At 42.6% G+C, this 20,410-nt stretch overlaps 1 protein-coding gene across 3 annotated transcripts in view; it reads left to right on the top strand.

Moving 5' to 3' along the window:
- Cers6 (ceramide synthase 6) overlaps positions 1–6,390 on the top strand; it is a 248,165-nt gene extending 241,775 nt beyond the window's left edge. The window contains exons 9-11 of one of the 3 annotated variants that reach the window (XM_029473798.2): positions 67–223; positions 810–833; positions 3,464–6,390. In XM_029473798.2, the coding sequence (XP_029329658.1) occupies positions 67–223; positions 810–833; positions 3,464–3,616 (334 nt within the window). In that variant the 3' untranslated portion in view covers positions 3,617–6,390. The remainder of the gene's footprint in view (positions 1–66; positions 224–809; positions 834–3,463) is intronic. The other 2 variants (XM_021151369.3, XM_029473812.2) reach the window with 2 other exon arrangements.
- The last annotated feature ends 14,020 nt before the right edge of the window (positions 6,391–20,410 follow it).

Below are 20,410 nucleotides of genomic sequence, written 5' to 3'. Positions count from 1 at the left end.
CAGTAGGACTCCTTTGAGAACCAAACGCAGCGCTGTGTTCAGTAATGCCTTTCTTCTCCTCCTCAGGGTGTTGAATACCACATTATTTGAAAGTTGGGAGATCGTCGGACCCTACCCTTCCTGGTGGGTTTTTAACCTGCTGCTCTTGTTACTACAAGGGTTGAACTGCTTCTGGTCTTACCTGATTGTAAAAATAGCTTGCAAAACTGTTTCAAAAGGCAAGGTAAGCTAAAACCCACTCTCTCCAGTACGTCCCAGAAATGTCAGGGTATTTTTGGCTCCTCTGAAATCACTTGTTTCTGATTTCATCGAAATCGGTGCTATTTCTTCCCAAACTACCTTGAAACACAAATTGAATTATTTTCTTCTCGTTGGTTCTTTTAAAAAAAAAAAAAAGTTGCTCTGTTGGCTCTGTTGCTGATGATACCCATAGATCTGTGTTTACAATTTAGCATTTAATGATAACATATTATTTATTGTGGATTTTTTTTCTCCCTGTCTCTTTAATCTTCTCTGATTATACTGAGCAGAAATTTGATTTAATAACGTATTTCCTTTCGTTAAAAGGATTGCTAGGTGTCATGTGCACATCGAGGTAGTTCTTTCTCTCAAAGGAAGGAATAAATACATCTACGACTTTTCCTACAAAACTTACTTAAGTCTCTGTTTTAAAATGGAATCGAGAGGCTGACGTAAATATATCTTCCAGAGCCTCAGCCCCTTCGTCCCAAGCAGGGACGTTTCCAGATCATGCTCCACACTGATTTCTTACTTCATTGTTTGTTCTCTTCCTCCTGCCATCCTGGAAGGCTGGGAAGTGGAACCCTTTACATGTAAGTTTCTCGTCCTCTCTCTTCCTTCTGGGGTGACACTTGCCTGCTGGAGGGTTGCACAGGTGCTTTGGTCCAGCCGTTTTCCTGCCGTCTAACCTGTTGACACTACTGGGGGCTTTGTGGCCACTGTAGGTTGGTTCCATGGTCTGCAAAAGGTATCAGGGAGAGTTTCATCACTGCCTTTTGTGGGAACATATGAATCTTGCTGATCCAACAGGAAGGGACTTGTTCTTTTCTATTGGTCCCTAACATGTTGGCTAAGACTGAAACAGATCAATGTGAAGTAAGAGAAGTAAACCAGTTGATCCATGCAGTGCAGAAAGGAGACTTGGGCTACAGATGTCCTGATCTGCAGAAAACAGAGAGTAGCACTTGACCTCTGTCCTCGGTGCGGTCCACAAAATCAGCTCCTTCCACAGGAAACATCTGAGCAATCTGGCATGATCTATAAGGCCAGTCCTCAGCATCACCACCTATATATAACTCCTGAGTATTTTGACAGATTAATTTCATAGGAGATAAAGTTCATTTTTCCTCTGACTTCTTATTCTTCAAAATAAATCTATGTTTCTTTTTTCTTTTCTTTTGGTTTTTTGGGTTTTTTTGTTGTTGTTGTTGTTGTTGTTGTTAAATTTTTCCAGACAGGGTCTCTCTGTATAGAGAGAACTATACTGAATCTGTAGACCAAGCCAGCCTTGAATTCACCTGTCTGCCTCTTGCATGCTCAGATGCACCACCATGCCCAGCTTGAACTCAGGTTTCTTCTCATTTGGATATAAATTAAATCAGCATGCATCATCCTGGAGCATGACAATAACTAAAGGTGGAGAGTGCAGTAGATTAGATTATTTTTGTATTTATGGCATTCTCCTTTCCACCAGCCCTGTCGTCTTACCTCTAACTGTGATTCCGTCATCTTTGTGAAGGAATGATCACTAATTACATTCCCCAGCCCTGGCTTCTGGGTTTGTCCTCTGCCCCTGATGCTCAAACCTAACACAGAAAAGGCCCTCCTGTCCATGGGCTCTTTCCTCTGGGTTATTTTGTGACATTCTAAATTCCCCCCTTTTTCTTTGACAGTATCATAATGGTGGGTTTTTCTAAATGTAATTTAGAATCAACTTATTAGGCATGCAAATTAATACTCTCTGCATCTGGAGTCCTGTACTAGCACATTAATTTGAAACTAATAGACTTATAAATATATGGAACTTACATAATACTTCTTTATGACTCATGCTTTTAAGCTGAAATACTTTTATCCCCCAGTCATTTGTTGCCTCAGTATCTTAAGTGCATTGTTGTTCTCTTTTGTTTTTGAGTGACATTGTCAACATGAATTCATTCTCACCTCAGAGGGCTTTGGGGTGAGGCTTAGCTGTGTGTGACATTTAGGTCATCGCTAGTTAGATTGGAACAGTAGCTTTCCGATTTTACTGTCCCCCATCTATACACACCTAGAAATGATTATGTCCCTGGTCCCTAGTGGCTTCACAGTAGTAGATCCCAAGGCTCTCGAGTTGCTGGGTTTGTTAATTGTGCAGAGAAGATCTGATTTGAGAAGCCCTCAGTAATTTAGAAATGCCATTGAGAAACTGAGACAGTCTCTCAGCCCTGCCCCTAGAGGATCACTGAAGACCAGGCTTCATAAAGCCAGGTCAACAGGATCCTCTGGCCATCCAACTTAATAATTAGTCAAATGAAGCTGAGTGTGTTGGTGCAGACCTATAATCCCAGGACTCAGGAGGCTTATGCAAGATTTCTGCAAGTCTGGGCTACACAGTGAGACCTGGTGTCAAAATAAGAATTGACTAGTTAAGTAACCAGTGCACTTATTTGAAGCTCTTAAGGCCCTTCTAGGTTAAAATGCTGGCTATAATTTAGCGTTATGTAGAAAAGAATTCAAATTATTTCAGTGTTAAAATCAATAAAGTCCTTACTTGCCACACTGTAGGATTTTTTTCTGTACTCCATGTTAACATGCAGATGTATATCCTAGTATCTTATTTTCCTGTTCATATTACTTAATGAAACTAATGGAAGATTGAAGAAATTGGCACATAATAAAGAATTTTTGATGATCTGGCCAATAGTTTTTTTCCTGGCAAATGTTAAAAGCTATCTCATCTAGAGGATTGTTAGAATGTCTTCCAGTGCCATTTGTAATTTTAGCAAAAAAAAAAAAAGAAAAGAAATGTGAATTAAATATAGAACAATAAGTTACAATCCCAAATAGCAATGGTTTGAGCTAGTGTGTGAATATCTCTATTACTATAGTAATTGAGAGTTAACATTAAATAATTGTCAATAAGAATGTGGTCATTATTGAATAAATTGATTTGTTCGGGTGCAGTTCCTAAAGGACCACTCTCATGGTACAGATGCCACCATCACTGTGGGTAAGGGCAGGAGTCATGGTCTAAACATTATCTCTGATGAAGGCTACCTACCCTTCAGGCTCATTCCTGCTGTGAAGAAGGGACCTTGCTACCATAACAGTGTTCTTATCTGTTTTCTTTAACATGTGAATAAGTTTGTCTTCGTGTGAGGTTGCATGTGCTGCTTGCTGGGCATGCCCAACCCTGCTGGTCCTAGGAAGCTGGTGACACTCCCATTTTTGTATTCTGCAGGTATCCAAGGATGACCGGAGTGACATTGAATCTAGCTCAGATGATGAGGACTCAGAGCCTCCAGGGAAGAAACCACACTCTTCAACAACCACCAACGGAACCAGCGGTACCAATGGGTACCTCCTCACTGGTCCTTGTTCCGTGGATGATTAACTACCCAAAACTATAAGTTCTGAACAAAGGGAACTGTTTGTTCCTGGAAGTATTTAATAAGTTGCAAATGCAGTTCCTTTCATGATATCTCATCACCAGAGACAAAAAATTAGGATTCTTGGAGCATTCTGAATAGTGTACTGCCATGTGTCCTGTCTGTGAATGAAGAAATCCATTATTTCTATGTAGGCATGCTGTATGTAACTGACACAGGGAACAGTATTTGCATTTGTCTTAGGATATTATTTATTTTTTTATTTGTTTGTAAATCTGTGGACAAACAAGGATTCCTTCACTCCTTTCATCCTCTGGGCTCGTGATTGACAGTAAAGATGTCCTGTCTGTGTGTGCCCCTTTTCCACGTTGTGGTCCAGTGTGCCGTGAGCATCAGGTTTCTTTACCCCTTAGAGCAAGGAACATCCCATGCCAGATCCTCACACAGTTCCCAGTAGGTTGGCTTTCCTTCTGTTCTGCACCCATTTTCATTTGCCCATACAGTTGGTGACCATTGCCCCACGTGAGTCTAAACAGGATGAACCAGGTGTTTTCCTTGCCACTCTTGGTGATCAGATGAAAGAGAGTGGCTATGGGGGGACTTTAGAATTTTACAGGAAACTGCCTTGGTTTGTCTCTTGTGCACAGACATGAGACTTCTTTTCTGTGGTAGGTAGTCGGGGGTTGACTATGTTGGTAACAAAGCTATTTTGCCCTCCAGTGAAGTCAGTGTTCTGAGTATGAAACAGTATCTCTTGCATATGTTCCCAGATACAAAGGCCCCATATACTGGGCTCTGGGAGTCTCGTAAGGATAGCCACTGCCCTCAACCAGGTCTTGCCATGACTTCTACCCTATTAGTCCAGTCTTCTGTCCTGACGTATAAAAAAGAGGAAGCCCAGAATATTCTGAGGCAGGAAAAGAAAAAGTCTTGTGGGAGTTGGCAAAGACTTCCTTCCCTGCAAAGCACTTTATTGCAACCAGCTTTCAAGAGAAAGCCCTATCTGGTATTAGACTTTGTATTTTGCTGAGCAAAATAAGTTGAATGAGAGAAAGACTATTAACCCCTTGCCTTCCTCCTCAAACTCGTCCCATAATGACTTTCTTGTTGCTAGAAGCATTCACCCAACAGGACAAGTCTGTTCTATTTACTGCTCTGACGACTTGTGGGGGCTCCTGTGAATTTCTCTTCAAGTGGAGCTATTTCCAGAAAAACAGTAAAAATTCTACTGGAGAATAGCAGCAACAGCTGTGGGGAAAATTGCCAAAGAATAAGTTATGAGCCCTCACCCACCCACACCCCCCTGCATCCAGTGTTACTTTTGTGCGGCTACAGAAACCACACAGATGAGCCAAGGATTGGACCCATCTCATCTTCAGTAAAAAGGAAACTGAATGGAATTACAGTACTCATGAGTCAAACATCACCTAAAACAGGACTCCAAACCAATCAGCACTGAGCAACCAATAGCAAAACATTACAGTGCATGACAGTCCTGCTTAGAACCACCCCCCACTCCATTTGGTTCTTTTAAATTACATCTGCATACCCATACCTTGAAGCCTGTGAGTTAATTGTTAAGAGAAGACTCCCAAAGAACTCACTGCAATATTAAATCTTTCTCCACCTAATTACAAAACAGTATTTTCTGGTATGGTCCAGACAATAATTTTCAAAGCTTGGAAACATGTCTAGTTGTTACCACAGAAGACAGTGCAACTGACTGTGTGATTTGAGCCTTTGCTGATATAGTAACCAAAACAGTTATATGTCTAGGAGTGAAACTTGAGAGAGTGTTTGAGTTTGTGAGACCAGTGATAAGACACGGGAGGTACTGTTAGTAATCAGGGCATTTGCTCAAATGCAAATGGATGAAAACCAAGAGCAGTGTTGAGACAGTGAAAGTTTGTCATCAGCTAAGCTAAGGAGCCTACCCATCTCTAGTTAATGTCTGGGCACATCCTCCCAGGTGTGAGATGGTTTTGACAACCACTGTGAACTTGTATCTGAACCATGTGACACTCTTTAGCACCGAAGAAGTTTAAGATCAATCTGTACATTCAGGAGAGGTATCTAAAAATGAAGTAAGTTGATCCTGTCCATACCAAAGGCAGATCTAACTCATCTTCTCCACGGAAGTTACTGTGGAAGACTAGGGGCACGCTTTCTGACTGACACCTTTAGGTTGGCTTAGTCTGCAACGTGTCCTTTGATATTTTTTTTGTTTGTTTCATATTACCTTTGTGAGAAAATAATTCTGCTTGGCTAATTGAAATGGAGTTTGTAGGCTTTTTCTGGAATAGAATATTAATATCTCTGTCTAATGTTCTCCCAAAAATGGGCGGATAAGACGGAGAACAGACACTGTCTGAGGAATCCTATCCACATATGGCAGGCCATAGCTCTCAGAAAGTCTGACTTGTAAATCCAGCTTTAGGTTAGTTCTGAGTGGTGTTTTTGGTAATTAGCATAGCTTGTGGTGATGTCTCCTCCTTCCTGGTTGCATCCAAATTCCCCAGGGTACCAAAGTGTGTGTAGAAAGGACTCTAGAAAAAGTAACTTTCATAGCTTACCTAGATTTAGTTGGGGGGAAAAGTAGGAAATCAAGTAGAATTTGGCCTAGAGTCAATAATTGATATAGCCATGTCTGATTTATGTGTGCATATGTATGTTTCTCCAAAAACTGGTAAAACTAAATGATGACTGATTCATCGTCGTCCTCCATATTCCTTTCCTTAAAAAAAAAAAAAAAAAAAAAAAAAAAAAAAAAAAAAAAGAACACATTCAACCATGTCCTAAACAAACTTTCCTTCTCTTTAGTTTTGCTTTGCACCGGCTGAGAGTAGCAAAAGCCTTTCAGCCTCTCAGTCACAGAGCTCCCTGAGATAGAACTCAGGTCCTAGAGCATCTGCTGCCACACATAAGACACACCCAGTTCACTATCACAGATTCAGCCCCGTGGAGGTTGAGAGCAGAGGAGCAACTGCAAGGATCAGTATTGTGGGTCATTCAAGTATTTATTGTAAAAGTGCAAGTGATTGCCATTTAACCCCATGGTTCTAATGTCTGCTGAACTGCCAGACAGAGCATATCCCAGATTATCATTCGATGGTGTCATTGGCGTCAAATGCTGATGAACAAGGCAGCAAAGGCACGGACCAAGAAAGACCAGTCATCTTTAGTCCATATGGTAGGTGACTCTCAAACCGGTAAACTCTTGTCTGAGTCGTATACTTAGCAAAAGCACTGCGTGCTACCATGGTCCCAAAAGGTGATGACATAGCCTAGGTACAGAGGCAGTACTGTCTGCTTGTGTGTAGGTACACTTATTGATGTTCAGAGTGACAGAAATGTGTCCCTGCTGTGACATGACATAGGCCTATACTTTTTGCCTTTCCTTCACGTTAGATAGAAAGGTCTGAATCTTCCACCTTGCATTTAAATCTCATTGTTACTTGGGCTAAGGAAAAATGAGACTTCGTTGTTAGAAAGGACATTGGAGCTCACCTGTGTCTGTGCTGACCAGTTCTTCTGAGAGAATGAATGGGTGCCTTTGATTGCCTCCAACCCAGTTTACATTACTAATCATTTTGGGGTAAATCGATGTCAGAGTTGCCTGGATGTTTGAGTATTTTCCTTAATTTGAAGAAGAAAAATAGTGTATAGAATTAGCCCAAAGGTATGGATGTGGGCCATTTATCAGTATGGGAGATGATGTCATTATACCCAGAGAGGCCTCAACACCTTTGGAAATAAGAAGTTAAGTGCTGGCCCTTTGTGTAATGTTTGTGGTACTAAGGCTCCTACCTGCCTTTCACTTTCCTTGTCTTTGGCTTATTTCTGCTTAGTCAATAAGTCATCATAGCCCTGCAATGGTCCTAACACCCAAAGGAGAAAAGCATCAAACAAGACCAGAGTCGGCCTGAGGGGATAGTGATCATCCAGCTCTTGTGTAGCAAGAAAGAAATGTGGAGGGCTCTAACTACTGCAGGTGCCTTCAAGTATGCTGCCCCTGTCAGGAATGATCATAAACGTTCTTAAAGTGAAACAAGGCCGTTTCCTTAAATGTATTCTTCCCAGGATCAGCTTCTCTTCCAGAGGTGAGATTGTGCCATTCTCCAAATGCTGTGAGCTAATTAGCAATATTCTACCAATCACATTTTAGTTCCATGAACTAATGGGCTTAAGGAGGGCCCTCCTTTCACCTATGTGTACATAGCACCCACCCACACCTAGGGGGCGCCAAGCAGATGTGAGGGAGCCCTAGCCAAAGCTCTTGAAACTCCTGTAACCACCAATACTCAAAAGCAGCCACTTTTCATGAAGAAAATCATGTTGAAAAACATAAGTCACCATAAGTAATGAGATATGTAGACACCCGAATAAGAAGGTTCGCCTCCTGCAGGCTTTTGTGACTTGATGTATCCCAAAGCCTTTGACAGGAATGCATTGGCAGGTGGGTGCATTGAGACCCCCACCAATGCCGAGAAGTTGCAAAAGCCTGGGCCACAGGGTGAGTTACTGTGTCTGCATGGAATCGGGCATGGAATCGGGCACTCTCGGATTGCTGGGAAGCGATGAGGAGGCGCCGTTAGCCTGGAGCTGGTCTCCTTTAGCTCATTCACTCACAGCCTTTTAGGCTTCTGAAACTCTGGTAAAAGAAAGCCAGATGCTAACATTTTTCTGCTTCCAGTTTACTAATGACTGTTAGATCAGCTCTTCCCATCCCTTCTTCTCTGTCTGGTGCCATTTTTCAAGAGGTGGGAGAGGCTGTGCCCATGTACACCTGTCTCCTTAACACAGGTCCACGAATACTTGGCTTCCTGGATTGTGTGTCTTCTGAGAACCATGGCACAGCGTCAGTCATCATAGTTTCTGTGCTCAGTGGAAAAATTTGATTTCATTCATATTTTTATTCTCTTTACCTATGATAAATGTCATAAACTGTAAAACTCTCCTTAATGTGAAGCTTTTTTTTTTTTTTTTTTGGTTTTTTTATTTTGTTTTGTTTTGTTTTGTTTTTTAGCTGCAAAGCTACAAAGCTCTGGAATGGTTACACTAGGATTCTGGAACGTTCGCTCCAAGCTTAATTAGCATAAGTGTGGACCACACTCCAGCTTAATTCCCCTCTGCACACAGTTCTCATCACTCCTGTGCCCAAGTCCCAGTCATTTCCCTTCATGGCCTATAGCTGTCAGAGAAAGGGATGGTGGTTAATTTGAAGGTTTGTTTCTCTTTTCCAGCTTTCCCTGGGGACTAGAGTAAGTGACAGAACCTCATTTGTTTTCTAAAGATAGTTCGGTGCGTGAGCATCTGTCAGAAGTGGAATGGTGTACCATTAGCCAATTAGAATCACTCTGTACTGTCACTGTGTTTTTGCTGATTTTTTATATGGGAATATAATTACTTGTTCTTGATCTTTGGAAGTAATTGTTATTATGAGGATCATTTTACTTTGGAAACACTTTCATAATAAAGATAAACATTAAGAGTACAGCATGAGTGTCCTTTACTGTAAGCACTGACCAGCTGAATTGGGAACACATCCGACATCTCTGGGTGGGACTGTCAGAGCTCAGCCATCCAGTCATTTTTTTAATGATTCTCCAAGTCGTTGTGACCATTGAGAAATACTGTTATATCATCTTGTGATATGCTAAAGCGTCTCCTTGAAATTTAGGGTGCAAAACCTTCAGTGTTAAATCTCACTTCACACTCCATTCTGGAAACAGGGTTTCTAGAGAAAGCAACCTAAATGGATCAGAGGTGACTGGTTTTTCCCAAATTGTGAAGGAGCTATCAATAGCTAATCTCTAAAGCACAATGGGAAACTGCCCGTCTCTGTGCGTGCGCCTCAGAACAGCTTGCCTGGCATCATCAGCTTGGGGTCCGGGCTCTGCATTACTGGGCCTTTTTTCCTTTTTTTTGCATTTGTTGAGAGATTCTGCCTGACTCATGCTGCCCTTCTCATGTGTGCTTACGTCATGTAGGATCTCAGAAGGCATCAGATAGCACCGAAGTGCACTTAGATACCACCACAATTATATTTTTAAAAACCCACTTCGAAAAAAAAAATCTTAGCAATACTGAGGTCATCCTGAACAGTGATCCAATTGACACAGTAACTAGCGAAGTCACCAGAATTTCTCTGAAACACAGAAACACAAACTAAGAAAAATCATTCATTGCAAAGCTATGAACTTTTCCTGTTCTAAAGAGGCCGATTCGCAATGCTAAGAGCATGTTTTCCAGTGGCCAAAATGCAATTTGGGTTTTCCAAACCCCTTCCTGCTAAGACAACCACATCCAACGCAGGCACATGTTTCTGCCCCTTGATTCTCTTTCTACCAGTCTTGACCTTGCTTCATCCAGAAGAGTGGTAGCAGTGACAGAAACACTCCATGAGGTCAAGAAGACAAAGCAGAGAGACCAGGCACCAGGACCTACTAGAATACTAATGGCCCTCAAAACCAGTCATTGGGCTGTTGGAGCCTTGGCATCTACAGTCTTCATTATCCCCAAAGACTAAAGCATGAAAACACACAAGTTAAGAGTTTGGATATGAAATGTCCCTCTCAAGTTTATATGTTAAAAGCTTGGTTTCTATGTGGCAGTGCCATCTTGGTGGATGGGACATAGATGAAGGAGTGGCTCTTGGTCTTAGAGCAAGCTTTTCAAAATCACACCTAGTCCCAGTCCCCTACTTTTTTGCTTCCTTCTTGACAAGAAGTCAAGATGTTCCTACCTCCATGATGCTCTGCCCAAGTTCATGGAACCAAACAAGCACAGACCGAACCCCCTAAGACCGTGAGCCAAGATAAGTTCTTCCTCCTTTCAAGTGCTTATCTCCAACAGGTTTGTCACAGTGATGCCAGAGTGCTTTTCACAGATTTACGTCATTCCTCAAGCACTGAAAATTTAAAATTCCAATAAGTTTATATAAGTGAAAGCCAGAAAGCACTGTCAGATGGTTGTTAGTTGAAGAGTCAAGGAAAAGGACTATTTTTAGAGGTGCAAGCTGGATTACCAGATCAAATCAATAAGGCACCTTATCTAGGAAATATGAAAAGACATTTTTCTCTCCTGTGCTGGTAAGAGATGCCAGTGAGGAGGTGGGGTGGGGGGACATGTAGAGGAAAGGCCATGCTATGAGGGCTGTAAACCTGGTTAGTGAGCAAGTGCCCTTGTGACTCTGCTATCTGTTGGCTGGATTCAACCGAAAAGCCACCATGCTGGCTCAGCAGAGGTGTGCTACAGTACTGAGCACCTCGCTGCACCCAGCAAAGCAAAGCACTGGGGCAGCGCCACACCGGGACGTCTGAGCTTCAGCTAGACACGGTCCATCACAGAGCATAATACATGTGGCAGGCACATCATTCTGTGCCAAAAGGAAATGCACCCAGTGAGGAGAGAGCTGTAAGTCATGAGGCATCAGCAATGAAAACTCCATCTGTTAGGGAACAAGAACAGAAAGATGATAAAGAGGAGAGCATGTGGACTCTGGGAGTTCCGCCGTGGGCTCCAACTCTGCTCACTCATGTAGGGGGTACAAAAGCTAAGCTTCCATTCACGATGGGGGCTAAAGGAGCAGTTAGAAGCAAGCTAAAAGGAACTACGGAAAGTGCACAGAGAAAACCAGAGCTAATGAGCTAGCACATTGGCATGAAAATGCAGCAAGAGCCGGGCGTGGTAGCACACACCTTTAATCCCAGCACTTGGAAGGCAGAGGCAGGCGGATTTCTGAGTTCAAGGCCAGCCTGGTCTACAAAGTGAGTTCCAGGACAGCCAGGGCTACAGAGAAACCCTGTCTCAAAAAAACCAAAAAAAAATAAAAAAAAAATAGAAGAGAGAGAGAGAGAGAGAGAGAGAGAGAGAGAGAGAGAGAGAGAGAGAGAGAGAGAGAGAGAGAGAGAAAATGCAGCAAGAAGTTCTAAGCTTCAACACCCATGACCAAGGTTTTCTTAATAAAAAACAGGAAATGTCCATTAGATGGCCTGAGAGGCTAATGCTCAGGTTCCTGGCTGTATCCTTCAGCCATTCAAAAAATACAGGATGCCTGGGATTGTAACTGAGAATGGAGATAGAATTATTATTAATATAGACAGTTTCCTTTCAGGGAACTTACAATCTAGGAAGGAAGGAAAAACAAGCAGATGATGCAACAAGGAGCTACACATAAAATGTCAGCAGGAGAACGCAGATTAAAGCAGCAGGGCTGTCACTGTACATGTCGGGTTGCTCAGAATATTGACAGTGCCAAGTGCCAACAGTGATGGTAACAGTGCTCACATCCAGACACGTGGGATGCAGGATGTTGCATCCACTCAGAAGACAGCTGATGGTTTATTAGAAAATTAACATGTTCTGGCTTGGCAGTGGTAGTACACGCCTTTAATCCCAGCACTCAGGAGTCACAAGCAGGCACATTGCTGGGTGTTTGAGGACAGCCTGGTCTACTGAGTAAGCTACAGCATTGCCAGAGTTACACAGAGAAAATCTATCTTGGAAAACGACAATAATAAAAACATGTTCTCCAGAACAATCTAGCGGTCATTGTCTTTGGTGTCGACGCCAAAGGATAAAAATGTGGACACATAAAATCTTGTACGCAGATGTTCGTAGCAACTTTATCCACAACTTCTCAATCTCAGAAGCAACCTGAATGTCCTTTTGTGGATGAATGGACAGGTAAATTCTGCTACATCCCAAGAATTATTGAAAATTTTTTCAGTGCTAAAAAGAAATGAGCTATTTCTGGCCATCCATGAAAAGCTATGGAAGTAACTTAACTCCATATTACCAGATGAAAAATAGCCAGTCTGAGAAGGTTAAACGCTGCATCATCCCAAAGTAGCTGACATCCTGGGGAGTGGGAGGGGGAGAAGGCAAAACTGGAGATAAAAGAAAGGGGCTTTGGGCCACTGATGGCTGCTGGGGTAGAGGGAATCATGTTTCCTTCAGATGTGTCCCCTCCACATGGCTCTGCACCCATGCTCATACTGGCAGCATTAACTGGACCCAGAGGTTTTAAAAAGAGCACATGAAATTAGGAGGAAATGGTGGTCGTGGTGGTGGTGGTGGTGGTGGTGAGGATATGAGAAGAGTTTGAGGGGAGAGAATGAAGATCAGAACATTATATATGAAATTCTCTCTCTCTCTCTCTCTCTCTCTCTCTCTCTCTCTCACACACACACACACACACACACACACACACACACACACACACATTTAGAAGATATTGGGACACAGACACACATACATGGGTGAAGACACAGTTAAAAAGGCACCAGAAAGAGAGCATGAGAGGCTTCAAAAGAAACCAAGCTCTGTGACACCTTGATCTTAGAGTTCAAGGCTCCAGATCGTGACAGAGTAAGTCTCTGCATGTGATCTTGACCAAAAGTCAGAGAAATAATGACAAAACACATCTCCGTTATGAAAGTCCACCCGCAGAGTCTTTGGTATTTTGTTACAAAAGCCCTTTCCATTTATTTAATAGACTTTTTCTTTTAGTCAATGGGATATATCTTAAAAACTGGTCTTGGCTCGCAGAAAATTGAGGCAGAAGGTAGAGAAATGTTCTTACATACTCCTTGGCCTATTCACACACCACCTCACACATAGACGCCTCACACTTCATGTACAGTTGCTAGCCCTAACACCCCAGCTCCATCATTAGTTTAGGGGATTCTCATAGTGTTGTGCAGTTGATGAGTTTGAAGGCATGAATGACATATTCCAACAGTATGGAGACATACAGAGGATTGAACTATCCTAAAAATCTTCTGTGCACTGCATGGCTGCTGCTCCTTCTTCTGTATCCCTTGACTTTTTGTTGTTAGAGAATTTCAACATGTCTGGTATTGTATCACTCTCGACTTTGGCAGAGTCTGTCACTGAACCTGGGGCTAGACTAGTGTGGCCAAAGATTCCCAGTGGTCCTCCTGACGTTATCCCACACTGTGCTGTGGTTACAGATAAGCACATCACCACACCCAGCTTTTACATGGGTGCTGGCCACAGGTCCTCACTCCCTTGCTCAGCAATTGCTCTTACTCAATTAGCCATCTCCCTAGACCTCAGTCTCTTCTTACAAGGACTCTAGGCATATTGACTGGTGTTCAACTATTTTACCTTCTTTATCTCAATCACCTCTTTAAAAGCCCTATGTCTCGATGGTGTCATACTCTGAAGGCCATAATATAAATTGGGGGTGATACATTTAGGCCATAATGCAAGACCTTTCTCACAGTTTAGAGGGAAAAAAAAGCTATAAAGACACCAAATGATTCCATAGTAACGTTCTGGGATTTTTCAGACTAAATGGCCACAGACATATCATGAGCAAGAGATGTGAGCTAAGAGCCCAATGACAGCAACAGCTGGAATTGACCTCCTCCCAGGCAGGAGCTGTTCAAACAATAAAAACTAAAACCACAATACTCCAAGGTAGGGATGTGCTGGTGTGCTCAAGGAATGGCAGAGAGGCCATCATTCGTGGAGGGTAATGCAGAGATGAGAAAGTTAGAGGGGAGAGACCACAGAGGGCACATCCCAAGTTAAGAATAATAGGAAACCTTTAAGGATTTGAGGAATAGCATGGTTTGGTTGGTTGTCATCTTTAAGAATAAAACATAGGTTAAATGACGTTCATCATAGCCATGGTCAGAAAAGCCCTCCAGATCTCATGTAGCCGTGGTGCATCTACACATCTATGGAGGATGTCGGTGATTACACACAGCCATTGGCAGAAATAAAGAACAGCAATCCCAAAGACCCAAAGAAAAGCAAGTCTTGGTGGAGAATGATAGATGGAAGATCTGGCTTTCAGGAGGCTGAGATCTGGGGCAGAAAGAAAGACTGATCCCTTTAAGAAAAGTGTTTTAGAAAATATGAGGGGGGATTGGCAATCCGGCAAAGGAGGAAAGCTGACTTCCAGAGAGCAGGTAGTTCTTTTTCATTATTGTTCTTAGCACCTCTCTCTGTGCAGTTCAAAGGCACCCAGTGGACTGTGAAGTGATGGATGAGAGCAATTTCCAAAGAGCCTCTCTGGACAATTGAAGCAACCAAAGAGGGTGATTCTTGCTGTTTGTGGGTTCCCTAACAGCTGGCTGTATGCAAATAAGCCTGCTTTGGTCAGCATCACACAGAGGGGGATGAAGGGACAATAAATCACTCCGGCTGTCTTTAGAGTTTTTTTTTTCACTGTGTGTCAAGCATTAGATACCACTAGTTGTGCAATTAACCCATCCTAAAAGACTGAGTCTGCTTATTGTTACTAGCTGGGTTTGGTAAAGATACCACCAGAACCAGTTGTAAAAACTGAACCATTGTTCCTAGGAAACACACACGCTTAGGTAGATTCCTATGAGAGTGACTACCCATCTTTACCAAGCAGAGAACCAAATTAAAACATATAAGATTAATGAATATTAAAATATCTTTGGTTCATTAGCATTAAATACATGGTCAACAATTCCTAACACAGGCAGAAGCTATGCCTTGCAGTTAAACAGCATCCCTAAAGTGAGCTGTAGAATTAAGATTTGATTCTAGGGCTGAGTGATTTCAGAGCTGTGCACGTTCATCCAGGCTCATTGCACTGCATTTAATGGCTACACTTGAGTCTTCTGAAGCCAGGGTTTCTCATGAATTTGAATTCCACTGCATTTGCTTTTTCTCATATCCACCTCCTTAATTTTCCTTACTGATCTTTGATTTTTTTTTTCCCCTCCTATACTTTTTCATCTCTACTTCTTGTAGTCAACATTCTTTAGTGCACTCAACTGCATCTGAAGCCATTCCTGTAGAGAACCCTTAGGAAATCCAATATACCGGGATGTCTTTTTTTTTTTTAACTGTGATTGTCCAAACAAGCCAAGCTTGTGGGGCATCTGGAGTTGGACGTTCTGGATCTCAGCTGCAAGGAGGAGAGCCTGGGGCTGTGAGGGGTGAGATGAGTTATCCAAGCCACATAATTAATCAAAGAGCAGAGCTGGGATTACAACTGAGGTCTCCTGCTTCACGGGTTTGTTTAAAAGAATCTGTAGAACTGCTAGTGACTTTGAAAAGCAGATCATTCAATGACCAGAGGCGGTGAATTGAATTCTAAAGTGGATTGTGGATGGTCCCTAGAGAGATGTGTGAAGAGGGCATCGAATCCAGACACTATTGCGGATGCCAAGAAGTGCTTGCTGACAGGAACCTGATATAGCTGTCTCTTGAGAGACTCTGCTAGAACCTGACAAATACAGAGGCAGATGCTTGCAGTCAACCATTGGACTGAGCACGGGGACCCCAATGGAGGAGTTAGAGAAAGGACTGAAGGAGCTGAAGGGGTTTGCAACTCCACAGGAAGAACAACAATATCAACCAACCAGATCACCCCCCACCCCAGAGCTCCTAGGGACTAAACCACTAACCAAAGAGTACACATGGAGGGACCCATGGCTCCAGCTGCATATGTAGCAGAGGATGGCATCAATGGGAGGAGAGGCTCTTGGTCTTGTGCAAGCTTGATGCCCCAATGTAGGGGAATGCCAGGGCGAGGAGGCGGGAGTGGGTGGGTGAGGGGGGAGTATATCTCCCCAAAGAAGCAGGGGAAGGGGAGATGGGATAGGAGGCTTCCAGAGGGGAAAGGGGATAACAATTGAAATGTAAATAAATAAGATATCCAACAGACAGAGGGGAGGGGGAAATGTGTAAGAAGTGAAGAATCAGCCCAGCGATGCATCGGGCAGAGGAAGCATGGTGCTGCAATAAATGTACAGATATGAAAGTGAGAAGACATAAAGAGACTGTTCACAGTTGGATGTATGTTTGTGAAATGGTTCTCGGTTTTGTTAGTTCTTTTGTAACACAAGTTGTCTTGTTTTCAAAGTAGTTGCCTTTCAGTGACATGTGAGTAAGAGCAATATTTAAAATATCTTCAACTGTAAAGAACTTTTCATGGGCAGTTGAAATCCCATATACAGAGTACTCAACTCCATTCTCTAAATCTAAGGCATCACTCCAATCCACAAACTATGCATCTCCTTCTTCAGCTTAACCCTGGAATCCTCCGATGACTAAGCCCAAGCACACAGCACACATCTCTGGAAGCCTCCGATGACTAAGCGAGCCAGCACACATCTGAAAGGAATGAACATAATAGTATGCAGAGTTACACAGTTTTAGAAAGAACGAACCACACTTGGGGGCTGGGAAGAGGACTCCATGGTTTCGAACACTTGCTGCTTTTGAAGAGGATCCTGGTTGGATCCCCACCATGGGGGCTCACAACGAGGGGATTCAGCGCCACCTTCTGGCCTCTATGAGCACTAAGAATGCACATGGTGTGCTTAAACACACAAGCTATAATAAATAAATCTCTAGAAAATAATTTGCTACATGTAGTGAACAGTGATTCTGTGTGAGTTATGGTAGGCTTACTGAAGCCTGAGGCAACCCTGTGTTGAAGAGGGTCTCAGTCTAACTGGGGACAGAGACACAAACAGCAGTTATTTTAGAAGCTCAAGAGAACACTGAGAGAAATACTGCTTATTCTAGTTTACAGATCAAACTAAATGATAAAAGTAAATAACTATTTTAAAATAGCAACCTTTCCATGGAAATAATACGTGCCATGATTCTTGTATCACAGATAGTATAATATAGAAACTGACATAAAAGTTCGGGGGAGAGATGGCTTTGGGGTAAAGTAAGAAAAGGCTTCAGGTGGAAAGCCAGGAAGAAGGGATGGTATTTACATGAGGAGTCCAGTGTTTACATGAGTCCAGTGAACTGAAGAGGGTTCAACACCATGGTTCAGTCATGACCTTTTTGGGGGCTGAAGGACTCTTTCACAGGGATCACCTAAGACTATTGGAAAACACAGATATTGATATTATGGTTCATAAAAGTAACAAAATTACAGTTGTGAAGTAGCAACAAAAATCATTTTATGGTTGGGAGGTCACCACCATGAATGAGCAACTTTATTGACGGGTCACAGCACTGCCGTTGAGGGCCACTCAACGGGATTGGTGCAGTGCAGAGAGTCCTCCTGGGCCCTTGGATGACAGTCACCTTACCTTCCCTGGACCTCAATCCTTATCCCTCCCCATAGGCTCCTCCTGCAATATGGGCAAGCCTGCTGTCTTGGAATGAGCCACAAGTCACAGCTCTTGCCCTTCGACCTGCCTGGAAGGCCTTTCCTGGCTCTTGGAATATAAAGTGCTTCATGGAAATGGAAAGATGGGACTGGTTTCTATGCCACTTCCCCACTTGACTGTGAGCCCCTTGAAGGCAAAGTCTTCCCCTTATTCTCCTGGCTCCTCCTCATCAGCCATAGTGCCCATTTATCACAGCACAGGTGATCAATAAATGCTTCAGAGTAACAGATATATTTCCAAACACGGGAGCTTTGAAAAAGTAGACCTAGGGAAGAAATGTTTTTATTTTTATTTTTTTTTTTACAGATTTAATGGTAATAACAATGTTTTTATGTATAAATATCCATGAAATGTTGGAAATATGGGAGCGAAACTAGGTGCTGCTGTGATTTCTACTTTTTTTTTCAGATGAAGATGAAGCATAGAAAGATAAGTCTTCTTGGGCTCTATCTAAAGTGTGGTGATTATACATAATTCAGCCCAAGCTCTGAGTCACTTCTGTGCTGCCTGCTAAAGCAGAACCTTTTAGAAAACCCCATGATAAGAGGACCCAGGAGGCTACAGAGAGCAGCCAGGAAAACGTGATAAGTGAAATAGTGGGACTGGGGGAAGAGAATTTGCCTGGCATGTTTAAGGCAATCTCTAGCACTACAAAGAACGGCTTGTAAAGGATGCTAGCAATAGTTACTACCTTCCCTTTTCCTCCTCCTCTCTTCCACCCAATTCTACTTCTTCCTAAGTTGTTCAGTCTGAAATCTCAGAGCACAGAACACTGTTTCTGTCTATGTCAGGTAAGGAAGTCATGGAGACACAACGTGGGGTATCGGAGGCCAGCTAAGTAAGAAAGGACAGCTTGGAGAATCAGGCTCTGAGTGAAGTGGTTACCCACTCACTCTGTGCTCACAAGGCATCAGAGCCCTAGCCAGATGGTAAGGCTGCCCCTATAGATGGGTATTCCAGAGCCAGAGTTCAGAGCCTGGGTGTCAGGATGGAGACAAATGGAAAACTGGTTACATAGAGAAGAAATGGTCAAATACTTACATGTACTAAGGCCAATGGAATTGAAGTTCTTCCAGAAATGAAGGTACACATATATGGGAAAGTAAATGAACTTAGTATTGTTGAGTTACATTGTAGGTTGAATTTAAAATGTAGGCTTTTCACATATAAATGTCAAAATAAACATGTATGTACCTGTGGGGGTATGTGTGTAGTGTGTGTGTATAAAACCACCTTAGGGTGTGGAATCATTGTGTCTTCAGTAGCTCCCCCTGAACAAACCCAGCACCCAACAACATAGTTACTTAACTTCTCATAAATCTATTCTCCACTAAAAGAAACCAGCATTCCATCATCATCATTGTAAACTTTATTATTTAAAAACTTGCTAACAAAATAACATTGCACACCCAAATCAACCAAACTCATAGTCTCTACAGTTAGAATAGCCATTCTGCAAGGCTGGAGAGATGGCTCAACAGTTAAGAGCACTTGCTGCATTTACAGAGGACCCAGGTTGGATACCCAGTACCCACCCCATGGTTCCCAACATCCACAACTCCAGTTTCTGGGCATCCAATGTCCTCTTCTGATCTCTGTAGGCACCAAGCACATGATGCATATGAGCAGGTAAAGAAAATTCACACATAAAATAAATTGTATAATCTAAAACAAAGGTTTTGTTTGTTTGTTTGTTTGTTTGTTTGAAAGGGTAGTCATTCTGCAGCTCTGGCTCTGCACCTTGGATTTTACACAGTCACTATCAAGCATTTTGTTTGCTTGTTTGTTTGTTTGTTTGTTTGTTTTGTTTTCAAGACAGGATTTCTCTATATAGCCCTGGCTGTCCTGGAACTCACTTTGTAGACCAGACTGGGCTCGAACTCAGAAATCCGCCTGCCTCTGCCTCCTGAGTGCTGGGATTAAAGGCATGTGCCACCACCACCCAGCTGCATATTTTTATGCACTTATCCACACTCAGAAAATGGAAAATCCATGACAGAAATTGGACTAGGAAAGTGATTTGCTTTCATTTCTTTCATGACCCGTGTCTGTCACCTGCACTCTGTCCTTCCTCGGGCAGGGTCTATCTAACATTTATCCTGGAAGAAGAAACTGAGTCAAGCTGGGCCATGAAAGCGCTGGCTGGGTTTGTCTTTACCTGGGAGCCGGAAAACAAAGAGGTACTCAGCGAACAACAGGGAAATGTCATTAGGACACAGAACCAACTTGAAGACGTTCTCCCTAGCCAAATGTAGAATAAAACATAATTAATGGTGCATTGACTAAAATATGAAAGTGTTGGTTTGCATAATATAAATTAGTAAATTAACTGAAAATTTGATAAAGAGCCAGGTATTTGCCTAATTTCAAGTCACATCTCACAAAAATATTTATTGACTGCAAAAGTTAAAGCAGGAATTTAATAGGGAAGATGCCAGACAGGCACCTTTCCAATCAGGTAAACAGAATCAGGAGTGACACTAAGTCATTTGATTGGCTGCACTGCCAACAGAGCGCTGCCTCTGTAATTCTCCTGACAAGCATGTACCGCATCTCTGTAACCATGAGTGATCACCAGATACAACGAATGGGAAAGACATTTTGTAAAATAATTAACTGTTAATTTTCCTGTCTTCTCCCCCCATT

The sequence above is a fragment of the Mus caroli genome, unplaced genomic scaffold, assembly GCF_978045245.1.
Source record: "Mus caroli unplaced genomic scaffold, Mus_caroli_1 scaffold_2, whole genome shotgun sequence".
NCBI lineage: Eukaryota > Metazoa > Chordata > Mammalia > Rodentia > Muridae > Mus > Mus caroli.
Note: the sequence above shows the minus strand (reverse complement) of the source record. Positions and strands in the feature narration are given on the sequence as shown.